This window comes from Phocoena phocoena, chromosome 15 (assembly GCF_963924675.1).
Source record: "Phocoena phocoena chromosome 15, mPhoPho1.1, whole genome shotgun sequence".
In the NCBI taxonomy this organism is placed as follows: domain Eukaryota; kingdom Metazoa; phylum Chordata; class Mammalia; order Artiodactyla; family Phocoenidae; genus Phocoena; species Phocoena phocoena.
The window spans coordinates 16,278,676-16,292,304 of record NC_089233.1 but is presented as its reverse complement, the minus strand read 5'-3'; the positions used below and the strand labels follow the sequence as shown (position 1 = coordinate 16,292,304).

The 13,629-nt window shown below is 57.3% G+C and overlaps 3 protein-coding genes across 4 annotated transcripts in view; 2 read left to right on the top strand and 1 right to left on the bottom strand.

The window, feature by feature from the left end:
• Positions 1-359: 359 nt before the first annotated feature.
• Positions 360-3,944, top strand: DOC2A (double C2 domain alpha). The gene is made up of 10 exons (XM_065892607.1): positions 360-624; positions 984-1,063; positions 1,282-1,356; positions 1,487-1,596; positions 2,805-2,931; positions 3,013-3,072; positions 3,147-3,310; positions 3,443-3,524; positions 3,614-3,710; positions 3,799-3,944. The coding sequence occupies exons 1-10, from the start codon at positions 360-362 to the stop codon at positions 3,942-3,944; spliced, it is 1,206 nt and encodes a 401-aa protein (XP_065748679.1).
• A 440-nt stretch (positions 3,945-4,384) lies between these two features.
• On the bottom strand, positions 4,385-13,139 carry INO80E (INO80 complex subunit E). 2 transcript variants are annotated; one of them, XM_065893507.1, is made up of 7 exons: positions 12,992-13,139; positions 12,764-12,834; positions 12,498-12,550; positions 9,423-9,501; positions 9,207-9,318; positions 8,712-8,828; positions 4,385-4,936 (listed from the first exon to the last, which is right to left on the bottom strand). In XM_065893507.1, exons 1-7 carry the CDS (start codon positions 13,070-13,072, stop codon positions 4,715-4,717), a joined length of 735 nt encoding a protein of 244 aa, XP_065749579.1. In that variant the 5' UTR covers positions 13,073-13,139; the 3' UTR covers positions 4,385-4,714. The 2 variants fall into 2 exon arrangements, with proteins under 2 accessions (XP_065749579.1, XP_065749580.1); XM_065893508.1 differs by lacking the exon at positions 8,712-8,828 and having other exon boundaries at positions 4,715-4,936; positions 12,992-13,072.
• A 154-nt stretch (positions 13,140-13,293) lies between these two features.
• Positions 13,294-13,629, top strand: part of HIRIP3 (HIRA interacting protein 3) — a 1,710-nt gene continuing 1,374 nt past the window's right edge. Inside the window, exon 1 of the mRNA XM_065893184.1 lies at positions 13,294-13,317. Within this exon, the coding sequence (XP_065749256.1) occupies positions 13,294-13,317 (24 nt within the window). The remainder of the gene's footprint in view (positions 13,318-13,629) is intronic.

Here is a 13,629-nt window from a genome sequence, read left to right as displayed (position 1 = left end):
AGGCAGGGCCCAGGGCAGACAGAAGCCCAGAATGAGGGGCTGGCGCTGGGAAGAGGACAGAGGGACAATCTAGAGGTAAGTGGGCAAGGCTGAGGTGGAGCCAGGACCTATCTGGGGGGAGTGGGCTGGCAGCCCAGCCCCGTGGAGCACAGCTTGGGGTCTGGAGGGCCCAGGCCTTCTGCCTGCCCGTCAGCGGGCACAGGCTGCCCTCTCCCTCAGCACCTAGGAAGGGAGGCCAGTGAGGGCCCACAGACCCTGGCGGGTGCCGCCTGGCCCTCAGCCAGCAGACGGGTAGGTTTGAGAAGTCAGACCCGGGCTCAAGCTCTCTCGAACCTCCCTCCCCCAGCCAGGGGTGCTGCATGAGGGGCCGCAGGGGCGACCGCATGACCATCAACATCCAGGAGCACATGGCCATCAACGTGTGCCCGGGGCCCATCCGGCCCATCCGCCAGATCTCTGACTACTTCCCCCGCCGGGGACCAGGACCTGAAGGGGGTGGCGGGGGCTTCGGAGAGGCCCCTGCTCATCTGGGCCCCCTGGCCCTGGCACCCCCTGCAGCCCTCCTTGGGGCCACCACGCCCGAGGATGGAGCTGAGGTGGACAGCTATGACTCGGATGATACCAGTGAGTCTGCGGGCTTGAAGGGCCCAGGATGCTAATGGGGGCCTCCAGGCTTGTGGGAAGGGGATGGGGCCCTGCTGGGGGTGGGGAGGCGGCGGGCACCGCCACCACAGCTGCAGTCAGAGTGGAGATGACAGGTTCAGCTAGGCTCAATATTCAATATTTCTGCTGAGACACTCAGCCACCCACAGAGCACCAGTTGCAGCCCAGCCAGGGACCCAGACGTGCACACACAAGCAGGCTGACAGGCACAGACACGCACAAACCTTCACAGCTGGCACACGTAGCAGGCCTGCCCACCTGTCTCTCACACACACCTGTCTTTACGCACGGACTCAGGTTACCTCTTCCCTCTTCTCCAGCCGCCCTGGGCACGCTGGAGTTTGACCTTCTCTACGACCAGGCTTCCTGCACTCTGCACTGTAGTATCCTCAGGGCCAAGGTGGGTACTCCCTGCCCCCCGAGAGCCCTGGCCCTGTTTGCCCCCTACCCTGAGACGGGTGCGTTTCCATCCTCCTTTCCCTTCCCCAGGCCTGACTCCTGCTCCTCTCCCAGCACCCATCTTGGCTCTCCCGCCCCCAAGGGTCCACACTGCAGAGAGAGGGAGGGAGGGTGGGCAGGCTGGGAGCTCACAGCCCTCTTCCCTCCCCTCCTCTCCAGGGCCTCAAGCCCATGGATTTCAATGGCCTGGCCGACCCCTACGTCAAGCTGCACCTGCTGCCTGGAGCCTGCAAGGTAACGGCCTCCCCCTACCCTCGCCCCCCAGCCTGACCCAGCTTGTGGGTCTGCCCCCAGCCTTCGTCTGCCTCCAGCCTCTGTGGGTCTGGGGGACACGTACTGTGAACCCTTCGTCCCCACACCTAAGGCCAATAAGCTAAAAACTAAGACTCAGAGGAACACGCTGAATCCCGTGTGGAACGAGGACCTGGCGTACCGCGGAATCACAGATGACGACATCACCCACAAGGTGCTCAGGTGAGGGGTCTGTCCTCCCGGTTACCAACGAGTCCAGCTCAGCACCTCCTTGGGGACAACTGTCATTGGAACCTTCTATGGTTGGTCGACCCACCTCCCATTAAGCCCTCGGATGCTCTAGAACCATCAGTGGCTCCCTGTCCCCTTCGGGAGCAGGCCAGAATGTTCCCCTGGGTTCCTGCCCTCCAAATAGCTCCTACTGCTCCTCCAACAGAGGACCGCCCTCTTGCGACTGGTCGGGTTCCTATCTCCTGACCTTTGCCTGTCGTGTCTCTTCCTGCTTCCTCTCTCTGCCGGCCTAAATCCCACTCATCATTTGAGGCTCTGCCTCCTCCTGCAGTCTTTCCCTGCTCACTGAGACCCCTTCTCAGAGCCCCTGACTTAAGTCAGACCTATGCAGCAGAGCTCTGCCCATTCTGCTGCCCTTGTCTCCCTAACATCTCTAAGGAGTGAAGTCTCAAGCGACAGAAATGGGAATGAGGCTTAGGGAGGTTAAGTGACTCGCTCAAGGTCATGTGGTTGCTAGGTGGCGGGGCTGGGAATTGAACACCTCTGCATGACACAGCTGCTCGAGAGTGTCACAGCAGAAGGCAGGGAAAGGGGCTGCAGACCGAGACGGATGGAAGTGAAAGCAATAATCTCTTACTTGCTGGGTTCATGAGCCTCTCCCAGGCTGGCTCCCTGCTCCACACAGGAAAGGACAGGGGCTCTAGGGGGAGGTATGCGCTCCTGGTCCAACTGCTCAAGGCTCCTTCAGGCCCTTCTAGCTCTTACATCCTGGACCCATGACCCACATCCACCAGTGCACACCCTGTGCATGTTCAGTTGGATCCTGTCCCCAGGCCCTGAATGGAGGCTGTGTGTTTGTGTGTGTGTGTGTGTGTGTGTGTGTGTGTGTGGTCGCATTCCCAAGATTTGTGAGGGCTTCCTCAAGGAGCCGAGCAGGTCCTGATGGGCCGGGGACAGCCTGGGCAGCTGGAAAGGGAGGCACAGAGGAACAGGGCAAATCAAAACATCCTCCCCCAGCTCCAGGCCTGGTGCTCCCCACACAGCCCTGAGACAGCCCATTTTACAAGTGAGGTGTAGAGTATTTAGGGCAGAGCTGGGACCAGCCTCGAGTGTTCAGAGTTCAGTCGGAGGACCTTTCTCCCAAACTGGAGTGGGGCTCAAGTACCCCAGGGGGCCTTGACCCTGCAGTTCCCTACCAGGATCTCCGTCTGTGATGAAGACAAGCTGAGCCACAACGAGTTCATCGGGGAGATCCGTGTACCCCTCCGCCGCCTCAAGCCTTCACAGAAGAAGCATTTTAACATCTGCCTTGAGCGCCAGGTCCCGGTCTGTGCCAGGCTGCGGGGTACCACGGGAAGGGGGCCCTGGGGAGATCAGGTTTCCAGAACTTTCTCTTTGCCCCCTCAGCTGGCTTCACCCTCTTCCATGTCTGTGGCGCTGAGGGGCATCTCCTGTTACCTGAAGGAGGTGAGCCACCCACGGGGACCGCATCTGGGCGGGAGGTGGTGAGGGTGCCGGCTGACGCCCGCGTCTGCTGGCAGCTGGAGCAGGTGGAGCAGGGGCCCGGGCTGCTGGAGGAGCGCGGGCGCATCCTGCTGAACCTCAGCTATAGCTCTCGGCGCCGTGGGCTGCTGGTGGGCATCGTGCGCTGCGCCCACCTGGCTGCCATGGACGTCAACGGCTACTCTGACCCCTACGTCAAGACGTGAGCCCTCGCCCTGCCCCGAGGCCCACCCTCCCCTCCCCAGGGACTTGCCACCAGCCCTGTCCTCTTCTGGGCCTGGCCTGTCCCTGACTGACCTGCTGCCCCACCCCCGTCCCTCCTCCCCCTCGGCAGGTACCTGAGGCCAGACGTGGATAAGAAATCCAAGCACAAAACATGTGTGAAGAAGAAGACTCTAAACCCGGAATTTAATGAGGTAAATGGGGCAGAGGCCAGAAATCGAGTGGGGCTGGGGCTGGGAGTGGGGGCAGCGCCTCATGGAAGGTGTCGCTTGCCCTGTCCCAGGAGTTCTTCTACGAGATGGAGCTCTCCACTCTGGCCAGCAAGACTCTGGAAGTCACAGTCTGGGACTATGACATTGGCAAATCCAACGACTTCATCGGTGAGGGAGGAGCCTGCTGGGTGGTGCTGATGGAGGGCAGCCTGGCAGTGAGCCCGGCCCTGATCTTGCCTGCCTCTACTGCTCCCAGGTGGCGTGGCCCTGGGGCCAGGAGCCCGGAGAGAGGCCCGGAAGCACTGGAGTGACTGTCTGCAGCAGCCGGACGCAGCTCTGGAGCGCTGGCACACCTTGACCAGCCAGTTGCCCCCGGCAGCCGGAGCCCTGCCTTCAGCCTGAGCAGGACAGCGGCCGCCCAGCACAGGGCCCTCAGGGCTGGGCCCAGTAGGCAGCCTTCGCACGAGTGTGTTGCACGTTTACACGGGGTGGAGGCCCCACCCCGCACTACTTGTCTTGTTTCGTGTCTCCGTGACCGTGGGTCTGTCTTCTTGTGAGGGACTGTGGAGATCTATATTCACATATGCAAACTTCCTCCTGCCTGACTCGCTACAACAGACAAATATGCAAACCACCCATCCAGAGCACACCTGCAGGGGGGATCCCACAGTGCCCCTGCCCCAAGGACCCGGCTGCTGCTCCTCTCTCCTGCCTCTCCAGGCTGCCCGGCCCCCTCCCCTCCAGGGAGGAGGTCGGATTAGGGGGGGTTTGGAGGAGGAGGTTTCCAAAAATGAAAATGACACACACAAAAAGAGGCACTCCTTTAATGCAGAATCTTCATTAAAAAAACCACCACCACCGAGCCCTGTACAGCTGCCCTTTTAAGTGCGGGGGCCACCGCAGGGTCTCTGCCTCTCTGAGAGGTGGCAGATGCTCCTGGCCCACTCATTTAAATAACTGTCCCCTGGATTGGGCTGGGATGTGAAGGCAGGGCCCCTGCCCTCCCTGGAGAGGGCCCACCTTCTGGGGGACATTCATGCATGTTTACGCCTTTTCTGATTGTGTCAGTGGCCACAGCATGGCAACCGGGCGTCAATAAACGTCTCTGCGGAAGCTGGGGGCTCATGTGTGCTGACACAGAGGGCGCTGGGCAGGGGGTCAGGCAGAGGGGTTCACTCCGGGATGTCGATCACCAGGTCATCATCCCCGTCCAGGGCGTCGTCCCCGCTGCCTGCATCGCTGAACATCTGCCGAGGGACGGCGCTCAGGATCGTAGGGGGAGGCATCTTGGGTGGGGGCAGTGGGGCCAGGGCTGCCCCCACGCCGGCCCCAGAACCCCGGCCTGGGAAGGTCAGCGGCCCTCCCACGGGGCAGTCGGGGGGTCCTACCGCCATCTGCAGCAGTGGGGAGAAACACAGGGAGGGCCTATCAGGGAGGCACTGGGACCTCCAGGAGGCTGGCACTGCCCCTTAAGACAGTTCCAGGGGATGGGGAAGGGGGCAAAGGCTCATTCAAGGGGTAGTGGACACAGCCAGGCCAGCCACGGCTGGAATCAGGGAGCCTGCCCCACCTCAGCCCTGCAGAGTCTCACACCAGCAAGTGCGTGGGGGTGAGGGTTGGTGATGGAAGTGCTGATGAGGGTGGCGGTGGAGGTAGTCTCATGGGAAACCAGGAGGGAAAGGCCGGGCCCTGTCCTGCCAGTCAGGCACTGTGGCTGCCCCTGGGATAGCAGCCAGTGCCAGAGCCAGCCTGGAGTGCCTGCCTGCCCGCCTCTGGGCACCTCCAGTACCACCTGCCACACTGGCCTCCTCTCCCTCCTCCTCCTGAGGGGCTCACTGGTTTGGTGGAGGGTGTCAAAGGTCTTCACCCCCAGCCGTGTGAGGCTTCTACCTCTTGTGTCTGGGAGGGGCCCCTCTGTGGGATCCCCAGAGCCACCGGCCTAGGCCAGGCCCTCCTCTCAGCTCACCTGGACTCCCTGCCTTCAGCCTCTCCCAGATCCAGCGCCTCCTCCGCACTGCAGCCAGAGTAAGCTCTCTAGAACACAGACCTGAGCGCGTCACTCCTGTACTCGGGGGCCTCCGGCTCCTCGCTGCCCTCAGGACAGGCAGTGCCTGAGAACAGGCCAGTCCTTCCACCTGGACTGTCCTTTTCTATTTGTCAAAGGTCCTGCTTTGTGCTCTGAGGCTGGGAAGTGGCCTCTGTCCTGCCCAACCCTCCAGCCCCACCCCTGCCAGGTCCTTCTGAATCCTTCCCAGATCTGTGGACCTCCTGCTTTGCCTGTAGGCACAAACTGAGCACCTACTATGTGCCAGATGACTTCCATTAATGATCTCTCACTCTTCCGACCACCCTGGAAGGCAGGAGAGGTCATCAGCCAGAGGAGGAAACGGAGGCTTGGAAATGGAGGTTTGAAGGCACAGGCCTGCCAGGTCCCCACCAGGCAGTGTCCAGTCTGGCCCCGGGGTGCGGGGATGGCAGTAGTCTTCACAGTGGCCCTTCTGATTGCCTTAACACATTCGGGCCCCTGTGGCCTACTCTCTGCTTCTCAAGGCGGCCCCCTCACCGCCGCTGTTCCTAGGGTGACATGGAGGGCCAGAGTGGGTTTGTATGTCGGGCGACTGGGGTCTGCCAGGATGGATGACAGACAGGAAGCCCAGCTCTGAACAGCACCCTTGCACCCAGTACCAGGCACTCATGTGCACACGCGGGAGCAGATGCACACGCACGACTGAGAAGGCCGGTGGCATGACTGTCCCCCTCCTCTGGCCACCACCTCTTGATTACCTACCCGAGGCCCCATGTCCTACCCCTGCTTGGACTGACTTCATGGCCTCCTCAGCGTGACCCACGGTAGTGAATGCTTATCTGTGGCGCACGAGGGACAAGGCACCGGGCTAAGTGTTTTCTCTCTCTTAACTCATTTTATCCTCACAACGACCCCACCGAACAGAGGAGCAAGCGGAGGCCCTGAGAGTTAAATGACGCGCCCAAGTCGCACGGCGAGTGCGTGGAGGAAACCCAGCTAAAACGGGTGAGGCCCAGGCTCCTGACTGACCTGCTTCAGTCTTCACAGCGTCCCCTCCCCTCTCCTCACACCACCACACCCAGAAACTTCAGGGACCCCCACTCTCCTCATAGGACACCCAGCCTTCTATGACCTGACCCACCCTATCCTTCCTAGGCTGTTCGCTCTCACCCCTCCGGCTCCAGCCCAAACACCACTTTTGCTGTGTCCCCGCCTTCCTTCCACAACCGCCTCAGCCTGACTCTCACCCTGGGCTCAACTGTCACCTGTTCTTTGAGGCCGTCCCTGATTTTTCCCCTCCCCCATGCACCGCCATTGGTTTGGGCCCTTTTCCCCTGCCTGCCCCGAACATAGCTCACTGACACGCCTCTGGGTCAGGAGCCAGCACTTCAGAGCCCTGAACTGCCAAGCGCACACCACGCCACGCCTCCACGCTCTGCTCCAGGTTTCTCTGGCCCGTGCCTTCTCCACCAGTCCGCCCAGCCGAGGAAGCGGAACCCCTGCCAAGTAGCGTGAAGCAGGAGCTGAGCAGTATCATCACTCGTTATCTACTCATCTTCCAGGCTCAAGGGCCAAGGTCACGCGGGAGGAAGTGGCAGAGCTGGGGTTAGAACTCCAGAACCCACACTCCTAACCACCACAAGCAGGGCTCCCGTTCCACCTCTGGCTCCAGAGTCTCCAGTCTCCAGTCCACCCAACTTGAGAGCTGCCAGCCCGGTCCTTATTTCACTTTGACTCAGAGCTGGAAGGGCACTGTGCCTTCCGTGTCCTCATCTCTCCCAGGGCTCAGGGTGCAGAGACCTCTTCTCCTCGCCATCCACCTCCCTGCCCGTGACTTCCAAATACGGCCCCCGTGCGGCCCAGGCTCATGTTACCCAGTTGTCTCGTTGACATTTCCAGACAGCATCTCAAGACATCCAAAGCCAAACTCACCTTCCTTCCCAAACCTGCTCCTCCCAGAGTCCTCCCCGACTCAGAAAAGGGCCACTTCTTTGGCTGCTCAGGTCCAAACCCCTGGAGTCACCCTCAACGTCCCTCTCTCTCACAGCCCACACGGCTCTTCCTGGGGCTCATTCTTTGAAAGAGACCCATCACCCACTTTTCACCCTTCCCCCTGCTGCCTGGTTGACCGCAGGAGCCTCCTCACTGGTATCCCCACTTCCATCCTGACCCCCCACCCACCAGCCTATTCACTGCAGTGTCAAGCAGTTTTCTTAACACATCAATCAGATCAGATGCCCCTCTGCCCCACCTTCTCCAGTGGCTCCCGTTTCACTCACAGTACCAGCCAGAAACTTCCCAACACCTCCGAGGCCCTCCACAGCCTTGCCCCTCAGGTGCTGTTCTGACCTGCTCTCTGGTCACTCTCCCTCTCCCTCTCCTCCGACCACACTGGCCTCCTTCCTAGTCCTTGAAGAAGCCGAACACGTACCCACCCCCAGGGCCCCTGTGCTGGTTCTTCCTGAATGAAACACTTTGCAGAGAGCCAGAGGGCTTTGCTCATTTAAGTCTCTGACCACCCCACTGTAAACATCAGCCCCATGTACTCTGGTATTTCCCACGCTCTTTATCTGAATCTATCTTTCTACATTGTTACCTATTTATCTTGTTTCCTGCCTACCCTTCGAGAACATGGGCTCCATGAAAGCAGGGATTTCTGCTCTGTTCGCTACTGTATGTGCAGCACCTAGCACAGTGCCTGGTACACAGCAGACGCTCCACAACACTTGCTGATTACACGTGGTTTGATCACTCACTTTACAGACAAACAACCTGAGACCTAGAGGGTCACGGTCACATGGTTTCTAAGTGGTGCAACCTTGACTTGATTCTAGATCCCACAACTCTGCCCCTCCTTGGGGGCTGCCTGGCAATACAGAACACTTGTGAAAATGAGCCTGGCCCCCAGCCACCTTCACTCTGAGCTCCCCGAGTCTGGGCTTGCCCTGACTGGTCTCACAGGGAGCCTGGGAGCCAGGACTTCTGGGACCCGCCCCTCAGCGCCTAACCCTGGGCTGGGTCCCCAGCAGCAGCCCCAAATCAGCCCTTCAACGTTCTCGGACAGGCCCCCAGCCGTCCTGAGCCTCCCTCAGGTGGCTGTCCTGCCGTTCTGGCCCCTCCCTAACGTCCCCCAAACAGGGTACCTTGAGTTTCCGGGGCAGGCGGGGCCGTTTCTCCCGCTTGGGCCTCAGGGGGCTGGGCTCGGGCAGCTGCAGGGCCAGGTAGTCAGAAGGGAATGGGGGGTAGGTGGGGGAAGCCAGCTGCAGGCGGGAGTGAGGGGATGGAGATGGGAAATGGAGTGGATGGGGTGGGGGTAGAAGGAAGAAATGCAAACAGGAGGAAGAATGGAAAAACAAGAGATGGTGATGAGTGTGGCTCCTGAGAACAGACGGGAGGGGACAGCAGCAGGACTGTGTCCTGGGGTCTCCTCTCCTCAGTCACGTCTGTCCCCCATTCCTACACCAGGGAGAAGTAGGCAGCCCCGACTCACACCCCTCCGAGGCACGCTTGCTGGCCACACCCAGACAGATGTTCTTGGTGCTGGGCTGGCTTCACCCTGAGGCCTGGACCCTCTGCCCAAATGATGCCCACCTTATTCCCAGGCATCTGACCATTTCCCACCCCTGACCCCAACTCACCGAGCTCAGGTATGGGGAGGGGGCCCCAGAGGCCTGAAGGGGAAACCCTGTTGAAGGAGGCAGGGAGAGGCTGGTGGGGGAGGGGGCACCCCCCAGCGGAGGGCTTCTCTTCCTGGAGAAAGGACAGGGGAGGGGGTCAGAGGCAAGAGGCAGCCCAGGTACCCTCTCCAACCCCCACTCCCCACCCTCCCGGGAAGAATGATGGCTTCTTCTCACCTCTTAGGGGCTGGCGTGTCCGACAACTTGGATGTCCCCTCTGTCTCGCTGTTATCTGAAGATGCAGTGGCATCTGAGTCTGTGAGGGGAGGGCTGGTAAGTAGTGGGTGGGAGTCCCCGTCTACCCCAGAGGGGCGTAATCTCAACTCTACGGAAGGGTTCTGGGGAATCTGAAGGGCACACAGGTGTATTCTGGGGAGGCCCACAGCTTCCTTAAAATGTCCTTTACGACCTAATTCCTGCCTGGACTCCTCCCTGGTAACATACTGTCAAGCATTTTCTACGTGCCAGGCTCTGAACAGGTGCTTGACATTCACTGCCTCTCCTTGTCTTCAGAACTATCCAAGGAGAAAAGGGAAGACGTCACCTCCGCTTTTCAGATGCAGTCACGGAGGCTCAGAAAGGAAGGTGTTGGACTGGGACTTGAGCCCAGGCCTCTGACTCCTGACCATTTTATGCTATTCTCTTATTTGCCTAAGCTGTCCAGAGCTTACCTCTGCCCCACTCCACATATGCAGGGTCCTGGTAATTTGCCCCTCAAATCTCTCCTACCTTCACTCACTGTTCCCCATTCCAACTGTCACGAGGTCAGGTCAGCACCATGTCAAAATCACGTGCTAAGCAATCTCACCTCTCCTGCCACCCACTGTCCTCCCCGAGGACAGAACAACATAAAATGCAAAACTGATCACATCCTTCCCAATGCCTGGAAGCATTTGAAGTGCTTCTTAATATAGCCCCAACCCACCCTTCTGGTCTCCCAACCAAACTGTATTCTTCACATCACACCAACCTATTTTCTCAAAACCAAAATTCATTTCCCAGATTTGTGCCTCTACCTAGAAGGCCCATCATTCACTTAACAGATAACCATTTACACGTAAAATACGTTATTCCCGATTTCTCTGCTCAGATAGATCCTTTAAGAAGCAGATTAGGGCTTCCCTGGTGGCGCAGTGGTTGGGAGTCCGCCTGCCACTGCAGGGGATGCGGGTTCGTGCCCCGGTCCGGGAAGATCCCACATACCGCGGAGCGGCTGGGCCCGTGAACCATGGCCGCTGAGCCTGCGCGTCCAGAGCCTGTGCTCCGCAACGGGAGAGGCCACAGCGGTGAGAGGCCCGCGTACCGCAAAAAAAAAAAAAAGAAAGAAAGAAGTAGATTAAATGTCACCTCTCTGAAAAGTCTCCCAGAATCCCTCAGGCCCAGTTGATGGCTGACTCTTCCAGAACCCTTTACTCTCACTGGTCACGGCTCTCCTCACTCTACTAGGACACTGTCATATATGGGTGTCTCCCTGACCACACTGTGGGCTTCTCCAGGAGATAAGTGGTGGCTTATGTCTCTGGCTCTTGTTTCTCAGCTATATCCCACTCTGATCATAAACAGGCTGGGTTCCCTCACGCCTCCTATCCTGAAGTCCCCCTCCAAAAGCAAGTTAACTGAAAGACCTCCAGGAAGGAACATGAAGGCAATGAGAAGCTAGAATGAAAGCCAAATATTTTGCCATGATCTACATGAGTTGGCTCCTACCTACTTCTTTGACCTCATCCACTGTCTTCCTATAATATGTAAATGAATAGGTGTTCAATGTTCTAATAAAACATTATTTACAAAAACAAGCAATCTGGGGACTTTTCTGGTGGGGCAGTGGTTAAGAATCCACTGGCCAATGCAGCGGGCATGGGTTCGATCCCAGGTCCAGGAAGAACCCACATGCCGTGGAGCATCTAAGCCCGTGTGCCACAACTACTGAGCCTGCGCTCTAGAGCCCATGCTCCGCAACAAGAGAAGCCACCGCAATAAGCCCGCGCACCGCAACGAAGAGTAGCCCCCACTCACCGCAACTAGAGAAAACCCGCGCGCAGCAACGCACACCCAATGCAGCCAAAAATAAATAAGTAAATAAAACAAAAACAAGCAATCTGGCTGTTTGCTGACCCTTGCTCTAGACACCATGGAGAGAGGTGATTGCATGTGACATGGCTTATGAGAAAAACTGGGCCACAAAGGCCCATCTTAGGACTTTTTCAAATTGTGGGTATCAACCTAATAGTGGGTCACAAATTCAACTTACTGATTTACAACGAGCACTAAATGGAAAAAAAAAAAAAGCCTAAAAAGTATCAGAACAAACTGCATATAGGGCTCTTAACATTATTTCACTAAATTTTGTTTTATAAGCAAGTAAGTACGTGGGGGTTGGTCACGATGTAAAATCTATTATTGGTTGTAAACGGTGCTCAAAAAAGTTTGAGAACAGTGCTTTACGTGCTTCATCCCTTCTCCTCAAAAAACCTGGTACGTTTTTACCTCAGGGAATCTGCATCTGTGACTCCCTCTGTGGGAAATCTCTCACTCATCTTCACATCTTCTTCTTATCTAGGTCCCAGCTCCAACATTACTTCCTGAAAAAAGCCTTTCTTGAATTCTTTATTAAGATGTTGCCTGCCATCTACTTTTGTATGGTCTGTAACTAAGAACGGCTTTTACATTTTTAAATCGTTGGGGGAAAAGAAACTCCAAAGAAAAATATTTCATGACGTGAAAGTTTTATGATGTTCAAATTCATAAATAAAGTTTTATTGAAACACAGCCATACTCACTTATTCACAACTCACCTATTGCTGTTTCTGCACAACAAAGGCAGAGCTGTATAGGCGCAACAGAAATTGTACGTTCTTCAAAGCCTAAAATACTTATTACTTGGCCCTTTACAGAGAAAGTTTATCAACCCCCGTTCTACTCTAATCCCTACCACGTAACCCTGATTTTCTTCCTCAAATCTAAAATTCTAGTTTATTTCTTTGCTTACTTACTACCCCCAACGAGAATACAAATTCCAAGAGGCTTTATCCATCTTGGTTACCACTGTATCCTCTGTGCAAAGCCCACTGCCTGAAATACAGCAGATACTCAGTTATACTTGAGTGAAAGAATAGTGAGGAGGACGACAAGCCACTAGGCTTAAGAACCATTGGAGGCTGTATTGGCCTCCGCGGCCTAAAGGGAGGGCCCAGGAAGCTTGCTGGAGTGCCAGGAGCATGTCCTCCACCAATTTTTCATGACCTTGCTCACCAGAAGAGTCTTCATCCACGTTCTCGTACTGCAGAAGTCGGTCTAGGAGGAAACTGAGGGAACGGGCGGAGAGAACAAGAGTGTTTACTCCCATCTCTGCAATGTTCTCCTGGGCCCTCGTCCCTTCCAGCTGGCCTGTTGGAGCCTCACAACAGCCCCGAGGCAGTTATCATGCATTTGTGGCCCATTCCAGGATGGGATCCGAATGCAGATCCACAGGAGCCACATCACCCGCTGGCCTCCCTCCTCCTCTCAACGTGTCTCACCTCTTGTCCCGGGACACCTTCAGCAATTTCCTCTGCGCCTTCCTCAGTTCCTCCTGGAAGCACTCGTGTTCCTGTATTACCGGCAAGGTGGGAGCTGAGCCAACGGCCGTCCGTAAATGGAGCCCGGACGCCGGCCACAGCTCACCCTACTCTCTTCACACACAGGTAGACTGAAGTCTTACGAGTACCAGGCCTCACCCCCTACCGCCTCACCACCCCAGCACTCACGTAGATGAGGAATTTGAGCTTCCGCTTCAGGTTCCGGTATTTCTTCTTGTAGTCCACTTCGCCGTCCGCCGGCCCGTTCATGACCCGCCCCGGGAGAAGCGCCCCAGCACTGGCCGGGAGCCGGGCTACCCCGAGCCGGCTCAGCCCAGCCTCTCCCACCTCCACTTCCGGAGAGTCGGCGGGGCTGTATCCGCTGGGACTACAACTCCCGCCGTGCCCCGCGCCCAGGAATCGTAACCACACCGGCTGCCCTCCTGGGGAATACCGGGAAAGGAACGTTGCTTCCAGGGGATACGCTAAAAATGGCGCCGCGGCGACGGGATGATGTCACAAAGATGGCGGACGCTGGAGGGCACCCTTACTGATTCGAAATGTGCTTAGCGATTTGAAGCCACGAGAAGGCATTCCTCCTCGGATTCCTAGTCTCCTGGCGAGGACGCCCTTTTCCTTCTGTCTTTCAAAATCACAGATGCCTAGTTGCTGCCCGTGACCACGAACAGAGGCAGCGTCGCGGGTTGATTGTTACATCCAAAGGTGTAGCCGGCTCCCAATCGGTTTTCTAACGAGAATTCTCCTTCAGAAGAGATTCGTTCTAAGAAAAGGAAGGAACCGCGAGACTCTCCAACTGCCCGCGGAAG

Bases quoted from the DNA above. Each gene is read 5' to 3' on its own strand.
- INO80E (XM_065893507.1), bottom strand. From the start codon at position 13,072: ATGAACGGGCCGGCGGACGGCGAAGTGGACTACAAGAAGAAATACCGG. The intron at 9,502-12,497 runs GTGAGCAAGGTC...CTCCCCTCACAG, and splicing joins CGTGGATGAAGACTCTTCTG to ACTCAGATGCCACTGCATCT. The intron at 4,937-8,711 runs GTACCCTGTTTG...CCACTGCTGCAG, and splicing joins GCCTGCCCCGGAAACTCAAG to ATGGCGGTAGGACCCCCCGA.
- DOC2A (XM_065892607.1), top strand. From the start codon at position 360: ATGAGGGGCCGCAGGGGCGACCGCATGACCATCAACATCCAGGAGCAC. The intron at 1,357-1,486 runs GTAACGGCCTCC...CCCACACCTAAG, and splicing joins TGCTGCCTGGAGCCTGCAAG to GCCAATAAGCTAAAAACTAA. The intron at 2,932-3,012 runs GTCTGTGCCAGG...TTGCCCCCTCAG, and splicing joins GCCTTGAGCGCCAGGTCCCG to CTGGCTTCACCCTCTTCCAT.